Source organism: Neovison vison, chromosome 3 (genome assembly GCF_020171115.1).
Source record: "Neovison vison isolate M4711 chromosome 3, ASM_NN_V1, whole genome shotgun sequence".
NCBI lineage: Eukaryota > Metazoa > Chordata > Mammalia > Carnivora > Mustelidae > Neogale > Neogale vison.
In genome coordinates, this window is record NC_058093.1 from 233,163,009 (window position 1) to 233,182,249 (window position 19,241).

General features: G+C 36.8%; 1 protein-coding gene across 6 annotated transcripts in view; it reads left to right on the plus strand.

Annotated features, from left to right (window-relative positions):
• The window catches only part of ATXN2 (ataxin 2), a 114,258-nt gene that overhangs the window by 63,098 nt on the left and 31,919 nt on the right, over positions 1-19,241 (plus strand). For 5 of the 6 annotated variants that reach the window (XM_044244264.1, XM_044244265.1, XM_044244269.1 and 2 more), the window contains exons 6-14: positions 745-869; positions 2,717-2,808; positions 3,504-3,701; positions 5,181-5,359; positions 7,193-7,402; positions 9,875-10,057; positions 12,323-12,520; positions 12,884-12,991; positions 13,251-13,321. In XM_044244264.1, coding sequence (XP_044100199.1) covers positions 745-869; positions 2,717-2,808; positions 3,504-3,701; positions 5,181-5,359; positions 7,193-7,402; positions 9,875-10,057; positions 12,323-12,520; positions 12,884-12,991; positions 13,251-13,321 — 1,364 coding nt within the window. The remainder of the gene's footprint in view (positions 1-744; positions 870-2,716; positions 2,809-3,503; positions 3,702-5,180; positions 5,360-7,192; positions 7,403-9,874; positions 10,058-12,322; positions 12,521-12,883; positions 12,992-13,250; positions 13,322-19,241) is intronic. The other variant, XM_044244270.1, reaches the window with a different exon arrangement.

Here is a 19,241-nt window from a genome sequence, read left to right on the forward strand (position 1 = left end):
AATTACTAGATCTGTTAAACCAAAACATCCTATTTAATTAATTAATTAATTTAAAAGATTTTATTTATTTATTTGACAGAGAGAGATCACAGTAGGCAGAGAGGCGGACAGAGAGAGAGAGGAGGAAGCAGGCTCCCCGCTGAGCAGAGCCCTATGCGGGGCTCGATCCCAGGACCCCGGAATCATGACCTGAGCCGAAGGCAGAGGCTTATTTTATTTATTTATTTATTTATTTATTTATTTATTTATTTATTTATTTTTAAAGATTTTTTTCTTTATTTATCTGACAGAGATCACAAGTAGGCAGAGAGGCAGGCAGAGAGAGAGGAGGAAGCAGGCTCCCTGCAGAGCAGAGAGCCCGATGTGGGGCTTGATCCCAGGACGCTGGGATCATGATCTGAGCCGAAGGCAGAGGCCTAAGCCACTGAGCCACCCAGGCGCCTCCCAACATCCTATTTTAGATGGGTTGATAGTTTCTGGGTCACTTCTGAAATACAAAGTAATTATTTTTAATATAATGACCTGTGTGAATACATTAAAACATTTCTTGTGGCTTAAAATTATATGGGAAGAACATACCTTACTCAAAGTGTTCTGAATACATCTGAAAGCATACCATTAGTGAATGTTACACCTTCTATATCATAATTATTTTAGCATATCTCTGTTGATAATTTATGTGTGTATATTAGAGTCACCCATTGTCTGGCTATATGATCTTTCAGCTAAGTCCATCCTTTGCAGATGCTTTTACTGACTCTGCTATCAGTGCTAAAGTGAATGGTGAACACAAAGAGAAGGACCTGGAGCCCTGGGATGCAGGTGAACTCACAACTACTGAGGAACTGGAGGCTTTGGAAAATGATGTAGTAAGTAAAGTGTTTTTGCTGAGTATCAGACTGTGGTCATGTGATGTGGTGTGATATCATTTGGTTTTAATTTAAGTATGTTGTCATCATTCCGGTGGGTATATTTAAATCAGCAGTTTTTATTGTCTATATAGAGACCTCCCCCCAGGCAGTAAATTTAGACGAATCTTTCTTTGGGATGCTTATGAATGATTTCCATGTTTTTAATTAGATCATAATAAACAACTTACAAATTTAAGTTGGGAAACATGGGAAAGTGGAAAAACTGGCATGTTTTGCTTTGAATGCTTTACAGAATGAGGCAGCCTAAGGAAATTAGTGTCTTAATTGACTCTTGACCTTTCCTAGAGGTAAGACTCTTGGGTTTCTTATATGAGGAAGATGTACTCACTATTAAGATACATTGTTAAGTTGCATTAGAAATAAAGCAGTAAGTAGATTTCTTAAAATTAGGATCATTCTCCACAAAAATTATTTTTTTTTAAAGATTTTATTTATTTAACAGAGATCACAAGTAGGCAGAGAGGCAGGCAGAGAGAGAGAGAGGAGGAAGCAGGCTCCCTGCTGAGCAGAGAGCCCGATGCGGGACTCGATCCCAGGACCCTGAGATCATGACCTGAGCCGAAGGCAGCGGCTCAACCCACTGAGGCACCCAGGCGCCCCAAAATCTGCTATTTCTAAAAGCTTTTTAATGTGTATTATTATTATTATTATTATTTTAAAGTTTATTTATTTGACAGACCGAGATCACAAGTAGGCAGAGAGGCAGGCAGAGAGAGGAAGGGAAGCAGGCTCCCCGCTGAGCAGAGAGCCCGACGCGGGGCTCGATCCCACGACCCTGAGACCATGACCCGAGCCGAAGGCAGAGGCCTAACCACTGAGCCACCCAGGCACCCCAATGTGTATTATTTTTACTTTTCTGTTAACACATCATCTATAAATCAATGCTTAGTAGTAAAGACTATCATTAGGATTCTATAAATTATGTGAAACATAATTAGAATAAGGTAGAGAGAAAGCAAAGTCTTTTGCCAAAAGTGAATGTTTAGGTACCAAAATTTGAATCGGATGAAGAATCTTCCATTGACTGTTGTGGAGAAGTTTTTATAACAAATCTGTTTTTAATGTTTAAGTCCAGCTATGAAACTGAAAATATATAGGCAGAACATCATTATTCATTTTCAGACTTTTATTAAAGAATTCGATATAACCTAATATAGAGGTTCTCAGGTCTATGCACCACGTCACCTACGTAGGATACAAATCAGGTACTCTTTTTTTACTGATAGTAAGATGGATAAACTGTTAAGTTGCCAGAGAGCATTCTGGCAATATTTATAAAAGTTTAAAACACACCTATAGTTTGTCTCACCTCTGAGAATTTACTTTTGTCTTGGTATATCCATAGGACTTGCAAATAATGATGTGTAAGGATTTTTTTGCAGCATTATCTCTGATAGTGAAAAATTAGAAACACCCTGTCCATCAGGAGGACATGAGTTAGATTTATTGTACTTCCATTCAGTTGAAACACTGTGGTTCCACTATAAAGAATGGCATTCTGGTATGGAAAGGTACTTAAGACTTACTAAAAGACCAAGGCAAGTTACAGAATAAGAAGATCTTATTTGAATTAAAAAGGAACTTTATCTAACTGATCATGCTCTTAACGAATGCATAGAGTGAATCTGGAATTATGCCCAAGAAGTTAGTAGTGGTTAACTGTTGTGGATAGATTTTGCTGTTACAGATGATATTATTAATGTGAGATATTGATTGTACTTGAGTTAAAGCAATTTCCATGACAAATACTTTGTCATTTTGAAAAATGCTTTATTTTCTTCTAGTCTAATGGATGGGATCCCAATGATATGTTTCGATATAATGAAGAAAATTATGGTGTAGTGTCTACATATGATAGCAGTTTATCTTCATATACGTAAGTTTAAAAACCTGGCTTTTATTTTAGTACATTTGTCTTTGACTTTCATCAACTTACATTAGGATGTTGAATAAATTTTTCTGTTGGATTTTTTTTTTAATGTATTTTATTTAAGAGAGGGGGAGAGGGCCAGGGCCAGAGGAGGAGGGAGAGAGCGAATCTTAAGCGGGTTCCATACCCAGTGTGGAGTGTGACATGGTGCTTGATCTCATAACCTTGAGTGGATGATCTGAACTGAAATCAAGAGTTGTATGCTTAACTGACTGAGCCACTTAGGCGCTCCTCTGTCAGATTTTAAGTTAAACAATTACGTGAAAGAATTAATCCTGTTACTGCTTAAGCTTATAAATTCTCTTTAAAACAGGGCATAAATATAGTTTAGTTTACCTGTATTCTAATTTTATGCTCTAGATAAATTTTGTTCTTGTTTTAAGTTGTAAAAATTCTCAAGTTTGCAAGTGTAGATGTTATAGGAGAATAGTCCATTTAACCAGTTTTGGAAATTTATATTCTTCTAGGGAAAAGTGAAACAAAAAAAATTTCTAATTTTGATTTATACATGAGTAGATCACCTAAGTGTTTTATATTTTTATCAGTCTTTCAAACTCTAAACTCTCTTAATAGTTGATTAGGACAGATACATAAAATGTGCCTTCAAAATACTCACTTTGCTCCCCCCCCTCTTGTTTCAGGGTACCCTTAGAAAGGGATAACTCAGAAGAATTTTTAAAACGAGAAGCAAGGGCAAACCAATTAGCAGAAGAAATTGAATCAAGTGCCCAGTACAAAGCCCGGGTGGCCCTGGAAAATGATGATAGGAGTGAAGAAGAAAAATACACAGCCGTTCAGAGAAATTCCAGTGAACGTGAGGGCCACAGCATAAACACTAGGTATTTAAAGGAAATCATGATGCAGTATTTTGGATACACAACTCAAGGTCTGTGTGAGAAGGTGTATTATTATTATTTCATCTTCCTTTAATGTAGCTTAGGTAGAGAATGCAAGGGGAATTGGTTTAAGATTCTTTTAGAGAAAAGATTGTAGTAATTTTAGAAAATATTTTTTGAGCATCAGCTCTGTGAAGCCAGGTGTTGGAGGTACAGTGATGAGCAAGCCAAGGTGTGGAGGAGCTGCTTACAGAAAAGCGATCAGGTTGGGGGATGCTGCACAGAACATAACCGCAGTTCAGTAGGATTTGCTGGGTTAGAGGTGTATTCAGAATGAGAAAGAACTAGCATGTATCCAGTGGGGTCAGAGAAAGCCTCACAGAAGAGAAATTTTTTGATAGGATAGTAGCATTGTCTGCTGCCCATGGAGAAGTAAGAGAGAGGCATTCCTTGCATGATGAAAACACATGTGAAAGAACCTGGCCAACCGAGGATGAGGCTGGTTGTTTCATATGTCTGGTATACGGGTGATGTGGAGGGTGCAGTGGTGGCAGCTGGTGATAGGAACTGAGGTCCTGAAGGGTTTGTGTCCTGTTAAAGAGCACCCTATAGGCAGGGGATGGTGTGAACGAACTCAGGGACATTTGAGAATTGGCTGAAACATGGAGACCAGTTAGTGTATTGAAATTGTTCAAGTGTGAAAACTTGGTAACCATCTAGACCAGGGCTGGTGAGAGAAAGTTAGAAAAACCATGGGTGAGCCTGAGGTTTATTTGACAACTAAGTTGATTCGTAATTGTACTGGAGATGGAATGGAGATAGAAATGGAGATAGAACGGAGATAGAAAACAGAGAGCAAATTTGAGGGGAGATAGAATGAGCCCTTTGTTAAATTTATTGCATTTGAGGGGCTTGTAGGTCTTTGATTAATTTATTTGTAAATGTGTTGAGAAACATATACTACATACCTGGTGGAGTAAGATACAGATTCTTTCTTGAAGATGCAGCTTAGAGTGATGGTTTGAATGAAAGTGTTCAGTGGGAGATGTTGAGATTGTGGGACTGGCAGTGCGGATTTAGGACTTGTCAGTATTGCTGATAATTGAATGAAAAAACCAATGAATAGCTATAAAAAGAAGAGTTCCAAGAGAAAACAAAGCAGAGAAGGCCAAGGACAAAGAAAGTCTTAAGAAGATGGACCATATTTGATAGACTCAGCCATTTAGAGGTGAAGTAGGATGAGAATGAACACAAAATTGTTAACTTTTTTGCTTAGGAGGAGAATCTGAGAGAAAGGAAAGGCCAGAGGCTAGAGTTCAGGGTAACATGGAAGAATTAGGGGTGTTAGGGAGTGAGATATTTTGGTTTAGTGTTTAACCTTTTTATAACAAGCATTCACTTCTGCCTAAATTATTTTTAGATTTGTTTCATTGGCCTGATATCTGTTAGGATAAAATAATTTAGAGACTCTCTCATTTTCAGGGAAAATAAATATATTCCTCCTGGACAAAGAAATAGAGAAGTCATATCCTGGGGAAGTGGGAGACAGAATTCACCGCGTATGGGCCAGCCTGGATCGGGCTCCATGCCGTCAAGATCCACCTCTCACACTTCAGATTTCAACCCGAATTCTGGTTCAGACCAAAGAGTAGTTAATGGAGGCAAGTATTTTGACCAAATTTGTCAATGTCCTCAATCAAATATACAGTTTTCTGAATATTTAAGTTTAACATAATTGGTAAAAGCATGCACATCTTCAGTGATTTCTGTGGAGTAGTTTTTACTTCAAAACTATTTAAAATTTGCCTTTGTGGATATTAAATTAGTAGAATTAGTATAAATCATTGGCATATATAGTATTTAGTGTGATGAAATACTCAGTGTTAAGATAAAGTGCTAAATTTAACCAAAGATAATTCACTTGGCCAAAAAACACTCCACATACAAAGAAATTGGAAACTTTGGGTAGGTTCTCAATTTAAAAACCCTGTATGATAAAATTACTTGAACGTAGTTTATATGGGAAATCCTAGTTTGTGTGAAATGCTCAGTAGTTAACACAGATTAAATTCCTTAACTGTTTGCACGTTTATACTCTGCTTATTTCAAGAAACGATTTGAGGTAATTTGCTATACAAGACATGACCAAGAGTCATATGAAGAAGATGAAGAAAGAAAAGTGCTTAAAAAACAATAAAAACGACCGGTTTTTGCAATTAATCATAAGTACAGTGAAAGAGACTTGCATCTTCAGGAGGAAGATATTTTTCTGCTCTACTTCTAAATCTAAGATTGAATATAGCTCATAGGTCATGGATCTTTCGCGTGAGTCAGGGATACTGGACGGAAGTGCTATAGGCAGTACGGAAATACCGTAGCAGAACCATGTTTATAACCTAGGGAACAAAGTGGACATTCAGTTTAAGATATTTAGGTTCAGAAAGTTAGAAAAGTAGAGAACACTTAAGTTTCCAATTTCAGTTGTTTCTGTTGAATCTCCAGAATTCCTCTCCAAATAAACACTCTTGAGTATTTTCTGTACTTAGTATTGGGGGTGAAATTTCTTTGCTCTCTGAGTAAAGAATTTTAGTTCATGAACAGAATTTTCAAGTAAAAAACATGAAGGGGGCTAGGAAATATGTAATACTCAAGTGTGTGGAACCCTGTGGAGAGGAGACCTGGACTGTTCCTAAGATTAAGGTAAGTGATATGTAATGTTACACATTAGCTGTATCTTGACCTCTGCGTATCCATCAGTGTCAGCTTATGTGGTGATGACTGCTTTCTAGTTGCATTGCTTATTAAGCAGTCACTTAAGTAAGTGTTAACTGCATAAATTAGCAGGTCTCCCCTCTTTTTCTAATTTGATAAGATTAAAATGATTTTTGAAAAGGCAATGAATAGTAACCTTTTTTATGACGCTAAAAAATAGAAGTAATGTTATATTTCTACTAAATGGGCTTGCTTAATGAGATTTAAAACTAAATTTTACCTTCAAATACAAATTAGATGAGAATCACAAATGGTTATATTAAAACCAGCATTTTTAATGGGATATAATAGCTCCTGCTTATTTTCCTGTTTCAGAAGCTAAAATTAGTAAGTAATCTTATTCCTGAGTTTTGTCATTTATTGTGTGAAATTATCTAGTTTATGTTAATACTCCTTTTAATAATTGATTATTGAGAAACAGTTACAGAAGCAGGATTAATAGGCAAAGTCTTAACTGTCTTCAATAGTATGTGTAGATCCTAATTAACCCTTTGGGAACGTATGTTCATTTAAACAGACTTAATTTTAAGGAGGTTAAAGTAAAATGTGAATTTATGTCAGTTAAGTTATGCTAAAACTTATCACAAATCAAATGACTGTCCTCAAAGGGTTAAAATGTACAAGAAATCATTTTTGTCATTTTACTTTTTTTTCTGTTTACTTTTTTCCCTCATTTTTTTCTTTAGTTTTTATACTTTCCTTCATATCATTTGTTCTGTCAGGTGTTCCCTGGCCATCGCCTTGCCCATCTCCTTCCTCTCGCCCACCTTCTCGCTACCAGTCAGGTCCCAACTCTCTTCCACCTCGGGCAGCCACCCCTACACGGCCGCCCTCCAGGCCCCCCTCGCGGCCATCCAGACCCCCGTCTCACCCCTCTGCTCATGGTTCTCCAGCTCCTGTCTCTACTATGCCTAAACGCATGTCTTCAGAAGGTACAATACCACAATTTGTTCATGTTTTTGTTTGTCTTTGTTTAACTCCTATGTGAGTTTATAATTACAAAATAGTTTCCTCTTCATTATTTAGTAACCTATAATTTCCGTGTTTTAACTTTAGTTTATTAAAACTATTTCTATTAACCTTTTGTTCATTGGAGAGAAATTTGATAAATGCTGTGTGAAGCTATGAACTATCCTGGATTACAAGAATGGGGGTTTATCTCTGCCTGGTAAAAATGATGTTCCTTTACAGCCCCAGAAGGTCTGCCCCAGGTTTTTGTCCCTCTCAATATACAGTATAAATAGTGGTTAATGATAAACGATGAACTTTCTTCACCAGTTTTGGACTTACTGTAGAACCTTCATTTTATAGCTCCTTGGCCAGTGTACTCGTGAACCTACCTGTTGGCCATAGGCAGTAATGGTGATTTAGGGGTCCTTTTTGAAAAGGATATTCCATGCAGCTGCCTTTGTGTGTCTACTCTTAGATTATAATATAGAGATTCGTTTTATGTTTGGGGAATTTAAGAAAATTAGCTTTGTAATATTTTCTAGTGAAAGTCTAATCTGGCAGTCTTTGATCTAAAATAAAACATTGTTATTAAAAACCATTTGCCCTTGTCAAAAACAAAAAATCCTGTAATTCTCATGCAATGTTTGATGCTAAGTCTACCGTTACTACATATCAAATCATGGAGGTATTGTAGACAAATGACACTTTAATATAAATGCAGTGCATATGGTAAAAACCTGTTGTCTGAATATGTATTTTTGATATTATTTTAGGGTATATATGTTTACATTTTAGTCCCGATTTATTCATTAAAATCGTAGTTGATAGAAATTATGCTGAGATTAATACCGTTTTCTGGCATAAAGTGCTTCCCTGGAGAAAACCCACGTTGGCTACTTTTTAATAAATTGTTGCCATCCAGGCAGGAGGGAGGTCATGTGATCCTGACTAAAGTGGCTGACCTTGAACAGCATGTTGCACTGATTTTCAAGGTGACTTCCTTTCTAGAAAGTGCTTGTGATGGTGGCCACTAAGTGAAAAGTTAAAATCTGTTGTGGTATTTGTTGTGGTTCATGTTTGAGTAAAGCAGGACTCAGTGAGTATGAACATCTTCACTATAGTAAATTGTACATTGCTTGTAAGAGGGACCGTTCACGTAGAAAGTAGACCTTCTGGGTATTCAGAGCTGCTACATTATCCAGTTTTTCTTTTTAACTGATCTGAATTAAAATGTTTTCCAGTCATGTAGTTAGGTGAACTTCAAATGTAGAACTATGAAATTCAGTGGTTTTCTGTGTTTAATATGGGAGAGTATTTTGTATTTTATGTATTACCAAAAAGAATGAAATTTTTTTTAAGTTAGAGTTTGATTTCATTGAGCTATGCCAACCGGCTTTCTTACTCTTTTTCTCTAAGTGGGTATAAAAAATTTATGATATGCATATACCTAATTCTTTAATTTTATTTTATATAAATCACTTCTCCAGTTGAAAACTATAATATATAACATTAATATTTCTTTTTAAGATTGTGTCCATGATTAAATTCCTACTGAGGGTACAAATTTATTTGACATTCTTAAGATCTTGGCAGGAAGGTAAGGGTGAGGACCCTTGGCTATGACCTTAAGGATGAGTATTTTGCTGAGTATTAGCACTGTCAGGCTTTTCTACTGAGAGCCATTCTGTCTACTGATTTCACTTGATTGATTGTTTGAATGCAGAGTAGACTTCTTTAGAAATAGAAGGCACTAATGGGGTGACAATTAATGATCTAGAATTTTTGATGATTCATGTAGTGCACATTTCTTCTCCAAATGCCAGTTATTTTAGTCTTTCAGTCATGCCTTAACAGTAGAATTTTCAGTAGCCTGTTCAGCCTGAGAAACTGCTTATAGGTGAAGACTGTTTTAAGGCATGGGTTGTAAAATTTATTGCCATATTTCAATAATATAAAAGTATATAGGGATTAATAGTCTATTTCAGAATCTTCTAATTTTAGAAATAATAAAGTTTGAGGGGGAAAAGCTAAAAGTATGTGGTAAAATAAGACTGATCCTATCATGTAGCGTAACTTCTGTTAACATTTTATAATATATTTATTTTTATATGCCCACAAGTGATGAATATAGATGAAACAAATGAATACAAATTTTTGAAGAGTTACAACATCTGTTTGATTTCCTGACACCAACTTCATCCCTCCCTTTCTTTAAAAAACAGGGAAATAATATAAAATTTATTTATAAAACCTTTTGTGGCATTCCACAGAATAATTCTGAAGGAATATGGCCAAAAATACGTTTTTCTGTTTTTGTTCTTTCTTTTATAACCAAGGAGAAGCTAGAGAGAGTGTGTGCGTGTGTATGTGTGAATAGGGTCTGTGTAGTTAGCAGAAAAGTTGTACTGATGGATGTTGAAGCATTTATGTGATGTTCACTATTCCTTTCTTAGGGCCTCCAAGGATGTCCCCAAAGGCCCAGCGACACCCTCGAAATCACAGAGTTTCTGCTGGGAGGGGTTCCATTTCCAGTGGCCTAGAATTTGTATCCCATACCCCACCAAGTGAAGCAGCTGCTCCTCCAGCAGCAAGAACTAGTCCTGCGGGGGGCACATGGTCATCAGTGGTCAGCGGGGGTAGGTAACACTTGGCTCGGAGCATAATGACGTGGAAATTTTGTAACCCCGCTGCATGGAAGAAGGGCTGAGTTCAATGTATATATTAAAATTATTGGAATAACTAGGAATTGGGAAACCTATATTTTTATTCTGGTTTCCACCACATATTCACCATATGTTAAAGCAAACGATATGATCGTTCTGAATTTCAGTTTTCTCAATGAATTAGAGTAATTTTTGCCTGTTCTACTTTATGGACTTGTGATAAGATTCATATGAGGTTCATAAGTTCAGGAATATACATCATAGTTCTATAGAGTACCACCCAAATATTAAACAAATACAGTATGTAACATAGTATGAACAGACTGTATTTCCTGTCTTCTTAGCAATTTTGTCTGTGGATTCATTCCATTTGGGCTTACAGTGCTGTGTATTCCTGTAGCATCTGTATATGGTACTAATTCCTGATTTTATTTCCCTAATAAGGAATATCAATACATGATGGGCCCAAGTTTTATCTGTGATTAGCCTGAAGAATGTGCTGACAGCAGCTATAAAAGTATAAAAGATAAATAAAAAGACTAACTGTAAACTCAGTCCCAAACTGCTTTTGCTACTTATTGTTTTGCTTCCATGATAACTGTGGAGAGTTAGAACATGCAGTGATTGTGATTTTTTAGTCATAGTCTGTCTTAATCAGCAGATAGGATTTTTTTTTTTTAAGATTTTATTTGTTTATTTGACAGACAGAGATCACAAGTAGGCAGAGAAGCAGGCAGAGAGAGAGAGAGAGAGGAGGAAGCAGGCTCCCTGCTGAGCAGAGAGCCCGATGCGGGGCTCGATCCCAGGACCCTGGAATCATGACCTGAGCCGAAGGCAGAGGCTTTAGCCCACTGAGCCACCCAGGCGCCCCAGCAGATAGGATTTTTAAAAGAAAAGATCTTCAGGCTTAAACAAAAACATACCTAACTCCCTAAACTTCGTTGATACACATTGCTCAGCATCATGTATGCATAATTTTATGGTCAGTTACTTTGTATATTCTGTTTTCTTCTTTGGTCTTCAAGGAAGACCAAAAGAAGTTAGGTATTAGAAATTAGATATTTTATTAACATAATCTAATTAGAAATTAGGTGTTAATTATTAGAAGGAAATAATTCACTTAACAAAAAAATAGAATTTCTAAAAATCTTTATTTCTTCAGTTGTACCATTCATCATTTGACATTGCTTAGAGAATTTGGAAGTGAATTTTGAGAGTAACAATGTAGTAATAGAAGTGAAAACAGTAACTGTTACTAGGAATACATGCAGGGTGGTGTTGCAGTTTTTTTTTTAATACTAATTAGAAAAATGACAGTTGTTGGATAGTTTCCTTCCATGATCCTATGACTTAAGAAAGTAAAAAACCACTAAATTGTAATTGGAACCATTTTCTTTAAACCGTTGAATCTGAGTTCTACAAATGGGTTTTTAATGGATTAAGAAACCTAACAGTTGTTTACTTGAGGTCAGGTGGAACAGGAACCCTGGTGAATTATCTTCGGCTTTTGGCTAAATTGGTTCCTCGATTTTCTTAGTTCTTCTAAAGTGCCTCTTGAGGTGGCTGGAAAGAGCATACAGGATTGGCTGCAAGCTGCCAAAAGGTGTTTGAGTTTATTATTTGAAGGAGAAACAAATAAGCCTTTTTCTTTGGGATCTGCCACCCCACTGTTAAAGAAACATCTCACTTAGTTGGAGAATTCTTTGGAGAATGTTGCTGTCTTCATCTTAAAAAATGGGGTTTATCCTGTCTTAAAATCCAGTTTCTTTTTTTTTTAAAGATTTTTATTTATTTATTTGATAGACAGAGATCACAAGTAGGCAGAGAGGCAGGCAGAGAGAGAGGGGGAAGCAGGCTCCCTGCCGAGCAGAGAGCCCGATGCGGGGCTCAATCCCAGGACCCTGAGATCATGACCTGAGCTGAAGGCAGAGGCTTAAACCACTGAGCCACCCAGGCACCCCAAAATCCAGTTTCTAATTTCATTTAAAGTACTGCCTTTTGGAATTAATCTGATCTATTTAGTTATAAGAAAGAACTGCAGCTGTGCTTAGGTGTTAGTAATAGCTGTCATTCTTCAGCTATTTGTGTTTTCAGTTACCACCACTGTGGGTGATGGGATAAAGAGTAATAGGGATGGTGGTTAACGAGGAGTATTTTACCTAAATTTTCTAAGAAGCCTCTTTGAAGAAGTGACATTTGAGCTAATAATGTAATGGATCAATTTTTTCTTTCTTGTAGTTCCAAGATTATCCCCTAAAACTCATAGGCCCAGGTCTCCCAGACAGAACAGTATTGGAAATACTCCTGGTGGGCCAGTTCTTGCTTCTCCTCAAGCTGGTATTATTCCAGCTGAAGCTGTTGCTATGCCTGTTCCAGCCGCGTCTCCTACACCTGCCAGTCCTGCATCCAACAGAGCTGTCACCCCGTCTATTGAGGGTATGTAAGAAGGGGCTTCCAGCTCCATGTCATTTGTGAAGTTGAGTGTTATAAGTGTTACACTAATATGAAAAATGCTGTATTTATTCATAGGTTTGTATTTGTGTGTAAATTTAAAATTTGTGTAAATGAAGTATAATACAGTTTCATATTTATTCTTGAATGTCTGTTGTTACAAGGGTTAACATTCTTAGGTAGTGAATATCAATATAAATAAAGTTGTTGGTGTTTCATTTGTCTGCCAAGGGAAAAGCTTCTGGTTAAATGGAAAATTTTTTTTCCACAAACCATAGGAAATAAAAATTGTTGAATATTTCCCCATTTTACTTTACTATTATTTTTTAAAAATACGTATTTTTTTAGCTAAGGATTCCAGGCTTCAAGATCAGAGGCAAAATTCTCCTGCAGGGAATAAAGAAAATGTGAAGCCCAATGAGACATCACCTAGCTTCTCAAAGACTGAAAATAAAGGTTAGAGCTTTAAAAAGTCTTTCAGTATAATTACAGAAATAGGAAGGAGATGTCTAAGCTAATGCTTATTACAGATTGGTTTTGGTCAACATTTTTTCTTAGGATTATGCACATTTTAAATGCATAATTTGACAAATGTCAAAATCTATAAATAATATATTGAATAAAAAGCTTATTTTTATTTCCAGTATCTCATCCTAAAGAATTTTAAATTAAAGATTTGCAGTGAATTTATATTTAACAGTTTGTAATTTTATAGGTATATCACCAATTGTTTCTGAACATAGAAAGCAGATTGATGACTTAAAGAAGTTTAAGAATGATTTTAGGGTAAGTGTTGTTATTGATTAATGAATTAGAACTTTAAAAATGAATAGTAAACATGATTACAAATTTTTAGATCCTTCGTTTGCAAAAATGCGTTATATGCATACTCGGAAACAGTGAATCATGTCTGTAGAAAGCTAAACGTTCTTAAAGTTGTCTTTGTGCTTTAAAATTATTTATTGTATTTACTTACTTTTAGAGAGAGAGACCTTGCGGGTGGGGGGAGGAATAAAGGGAGAAGGGGAAGAGAGAATCTTGAGCAGACTCTCAGCTGAGCGCAGAGCCTGACTCAGGGCTTGGTCTCGACCCTGAGATAATGACCTGAGCCGAATCAAGAGTCAGTTGCTTAACGGACTGAGCCACCCAGGTGTTTCTGCTTGTGCTTTTGAGTAGGTAACTAAATCAGCAGCTCGAGAACTATACAGATACCAAATGAAAGAGAATATAATTTTGACATTTAGAGTCAGTCATAACAGAAGTTTTTATTGAATGCCCATTTGATTACTTTATTCAATGAAGAGTAGAACAAAGCCAGGGTATTAATTATCTGATGGGGCTAGTGGGAGATGTAATGGACCCTGGTGTTCTGGATAGTTGCAGATGTACTCTTTGTACACAAATGTATTGTGGTAGAAATTGGTCTTTAATACCAGTTCTCTGTCTTAAGACTCCGGACATTCTCCCATCTCTTTTGGATGAACACTGCGTTCTTTTGCACACGTTTACTATAATACACTTTGTATATCAAGTCATTTTGGGACCAATGCAAGAAGTTATCCTGAAACTTAGCTTCTTAGAGGAAAAGATCTGATGATCAGCCTTTGGAAAATATGGTTTACTTAAGAGATGAATCAGTCAAAGGGCAGCTTTTTCATAGTCTGTATTAGCTTCCTATAAATTAATGATTTTTTGGTGATAGCTTCATATTTATTGGCACCATTCAAAATATTACATACCACATTTTCTCACAACTTATCTATTCAGCTTTAATGCTGTTAGTGATTATGAACTTAAATTTTAATTTTTTAAGCCATAGCTAATCCATGGACATGATATGGAGAATTACAACCAAATGCCCAGATAGCCAGTTTAATATGTCATGTACTCCCAACACAATTAAAGCTCTTTTATGTACTTGGTCTCCTCAGCTGCATGCTTCTGCCAGAGGGGAGGGTTTCATTTCTGCGCAGTTCTTTACACTGCATCTGAATAGATTCCTAAGGAATAGGTGATACTGTTTTGCATAATCTTCCATTTGACGTAAATGAGCTCGTTATAGGTATTGCCTATTCCCTTTTAGTTTCTCGCATTACTTTTTAGACTCAAGCATTCAGTCCTTTCTTATGTTGAATTTATCATGTTATGAAGGAAAGAAAATTTTTACTCTGAAGCATATGGGTTAGTAGTATCAGTCTTACTGAGATAAAATTTACGTGTCATACATTTTAGCCATATGAAGTGTACAATTCAATGGCTTTTTGTATATTCACAGATTTAAATGGCCATTACCACAGTCAGTTTTAGAACATTTTCTTCACCCCCAGAAGAAACCCCATATCCCTTAGCAGTCATTCCTCTTTTGCTTTTAAACATCTCTCCCACACCCCTTTCCTTAGGTCCTAGACAGTCTGCTTGCTTTCTCTCTACAGTTAGTTGCCTATTCTGGACATTTCATATGAATGGAATCTCATGATATGAGGCCTTTTGAGTCTGGCTTCTTTACTTAGCATAATATTTTCAAAGGTCATCCATGTTGGAGCTTCTGTCATTGCTTTTTTTTTTTTTTTTTTTTTTAAGATTTATTAGAGCACATGAGAGCGTGCGAGCAGTGGGAGGGGCAGAGGGAGAGGGAGAGAGAATCTCAAGCAATCTGTCTGCTGAGCAGGAAACCCAACATAGGGCTTGATCCCACAATCCTGAAATCAGGACCTGAGTTGAAACCAAGAATTGGTCTCCTAACTAATTACACCACCCAGGCACCCCAGTACTTCATTGCTTTTTAATAATACTCCATTGTATGAATAGACCACATTTTATTTATCCATCATTTAATGTCTCTTCGAGTTTTTCCCATATGTTGACTGTTACGAATAATGCTGCTATGAATGTTAGTATAGTTTTTGTTGTGGACATATATATTCATTTCTTTTGGGTGTATATACATAAGAGTAGAATTTCTGGGTCCTATGGTAACTCTGCCTTAAACCTTTTGAGGAAAATTTCCAGACTGTTGCCAAAGCAACTGGAGTATTGTGGTTTCCATCACCAGCATATAAGGATTTCTGTTTCTCCACATCCTTGCCAGCATTTGTTATTGTCTCTTTTATTGTAGACATCCTTGTGGTATCTCATTGTGGTTTTGATTTGCATTTCTCTATTGGCTAACAATGTTGAGCATCTTTTTATGTGTTCCTTGGCCACTTACAAATCTCTTTTAGAGAAATGTCTATTCAGATTCTTTGCCCATTTAAAAATCTGAGTTGTCTTATTATTGAGTTCTTTATTCTGTGTACAAGTCTCACATGAGATACATGGTTTGCAATTTTTTTCTACTGTTCTGTCCGTTGTCTTTTCACTTTCTAGATGTTGACCCTTATCCAAAAATTTTTTATTTTACTGAAAGCCACTTTATCTCTTTTTTGTTGTTGTTCCTTGTGCTTTTGGTGTCATATCTCAGAAACCATTGCTTAATCCATAGTCATAAAGATTTACTCTTATTTTTTTCTAAGAGTCTAATTTAGGGCTGTGATCCATTTTGAGTAATTGTTATATATAGTGTGAGGTAGGCTTCCAAATTTACTCTTGTGCTTGTTGCTCTTACTTGTCCCAACACCTTCTCTTTTAAAAGATACTGAATTGGGGGTGCCTCCTGGGTGGCTGAGTTGATTGGTTGTCAGGTTCTTAGTTTCAGTTTGGGTCATGATCTCAGGGGTCATAGGATCAGTCAAGCCCCATGTTGGGGGGTGTGGAGTCTGCTTGGGATTCTCTCTCTGCCCATCCCCCTGCTTGTGCTTGCTTTCTCTCTCTCTTTAAAACAAACAAGATCTTAGAAAAGATACTGAATTGAATAATTTTGCATTCTTATGGAAGCTCCATTACTGGATTCTGAATTCTCTTCCATACATCTGTCTTTACTTATGTCAGCAACACACTGTCTCAGAATTAGTGTTTTTGTTTTGTTTTGTTTTGTTTAAGGTGGGGAGGGAAAGGGGAGAGGGGGAGGGAGAGAGTCTTAAGTAGGTTCTATGCACAGTGCTCCATCTCACAACACAGGGCTCTATCTCACAACCCTGAAACCATAATCTGAACTAAAATCAAGAGTCGGGCACTTAACCACCTGAGCCACCCAGGCACCAATAGAGTTAGAGTGGTTTTTTGTTTGTTTGTTTTTAAGATTTTTAAAAATTTACTTGACAGACCGAGATCACAAGCAGGCAGAGAGGCAGGTGGGGGGTGGGATGGGGAGCAGACTCCCTGCCAAGCAGAGAGCCCGATGTGGGGCTCGATCCCAGGACCCTGAGATTATGACCTGAGCCGAAGGCAGAGGCTTTAACCCACTGAGCCACCCAGGTGCCCCTAGTGATAGTGTATTTTTAATAAGCTTGTAACTTCATTTAGTAGAAAACATTTTGTTTCTCATATTATCAGTTCACAGTTTTCTATAAATCTTCTTTAATGCTTGACTCTTAAAGTCCAGGTGGTTGTAGGATTAGAACACTACCTCTTTAGGAATTCTAATCTATTACTATTGGGAGCCTGAATAATTTAATGTAACATTAAGTCTCGTATAAGTAACTTTTTTGTCCATAAAGGAGTTCTGAAAAGCAAGGAGATGGTATTAAAAAATGTTTGAGAGTGAACTTTATACTTCAATTAGGGTAAAATAACATTAGTAGTTTACACATTGAATATTACCTATGTATCCTGTGCTGTCTTAAGTGCTTATGTGATCAATCTTTTATTGTCCTATCATCACTTTGAAGCAGCCTCTATTATTATTTCCAGTGTGTATATTAAGAAACTGAGGTAAAGACAAATTAAATAATTTGCCAAGAATCACACGGTTAGTAAAAGATAGGCCCAGCCATTTGTGTGTTTAAGTTTCTAGTAGTGCTTTGGATAGTACCTAACACATAGGCTGTACTGCTGCTATTCAGTGAGTGAATTATCAGAGCCGTCCTCATAGTATACACGTGGCCTCAAACTATCGTGATTCACGGAAATCTCTAGTCTTTCATTGAGACAGAGGTAAGAGTACTCTGTGGTTTTCTTTTTTCTTTTTGTTTTACTTGACAGCCATCTGCAGGATCTAATATAGCTATGTGCACGATGCTGATAACTTTATTTGTGTAAGAATTGCTAGTAATTTGATCTGTACAGATTAACAGTATGGGGTTTGGAGGTAAGTAGACTGTCTGATTTGAATCATCCCTTTACAAATACCCTATGTGAAACACTACCAAGCTGAAATGGAATTATTGTAGAACCAATTTCATTGTTCTCATGAGAATTAAATGAGATACTAATGTGAAGTGTTTAATTTAGTACATGACACATCCAGTATGTATTCAGTGAATATTAATTCTTATTAGCAAAAAAAAAAAAAAAAAAAATACCCCAGTGTTTTACTGGCAATCAGTTGTCTTGTTTGTTAAATCACGTAAGAATTTCAGTTTTCCCATTAAATGTCCATGTTACCCAAAGCAACCTAGAGATTCAGTGCAGTCTCTGTCAAAATTGCAATGGCATTTTTCACAGAAAATGAACCAATAATCCTAAAAATTGTGTTACCGTAGTACATTTCAGACTGCGAAAGCAGTCTTGAGAAAGAAGAGGAAAGCTGGAGGCATTATGCTCCCTGATTTCAAACTATATATAAAGCTGCAGTAATAAAAGTATGTTCTTGGCATAAAACAAATACACAGGTCAGAACTAAAGCTATGCACATATGGTTAATTAATTTATGACAAAGGAGCCAAGAATATAGACTGGGAAGGGGAGAGGTGCCTGGGTGGCTCAGTTGATTAAGCATCTGACTGTTGATTTCGACTCAGGTTATGATCGCGGGGTCCTGGGATTGAGCCCCATGTTGGGCTCCATACTCCGCAGGGAGTCTGCTTCTCTCTGCTCCATTCCCTGCTCTCTCTCTCTCAAATAAAGAAAATCTTAAAAAAAAAAAAAAAAAAAGGCATAAGGAAGGGCCAGTATCATCATTAAATGGTGTTGGGAAAACTGGACAACCACATTTAAAAGAATAATACTAGGGCATCTGGGTGGCTCAGTTGGTTGAGCATCTGATTCTTGATTCCAGCTCAGGTCATGATCTCAGGGTCAGGAGATTGACCTGCATCAGCTCCCCACTCAACGCAGTCTGCTTGGGATTCTCTCTCTATCCCTCTGCTCCTTCCCCTGCTCACATGTGTGCTGTCTGTCTCCTTCTCTCTCAAATAAGTAAAATTTAAAAAAGAATAAAACTGGACTGTCTTACACTCTACATAAATATTAACTCAAAATGGATTAAAGACTTGAACAGAAACTCCTAGAAGGAAACCTAGACAGTAAGCTCCTTGATGTTGGCAATGATTGGCAGTGATTTTTTTTATTTAAAATCAAAAGCAGAAGTAACAAGAGCTAAAATAATGCACAGTGAAGGAAACCAAAATGAAAAGGAACCTACTGCATGGTGGAAATATTTGCAAATCACATAACTGATAAGGATTTAATATCCAACATACAAAACTCCTGTAACTGAGTAGCGCACACCCCCTCCCCAAAAAACTGATCTAAAAATGGCAGAGGATGTAAATAAACACTTACCCAAGAAGACATACAGATGGCCAATAAGTCCACGAACAGGTGCTTACCACTAATCACCAGGGAAATGCAAATCAAAACCACAATGAGATATCACCCGCATTTTTGG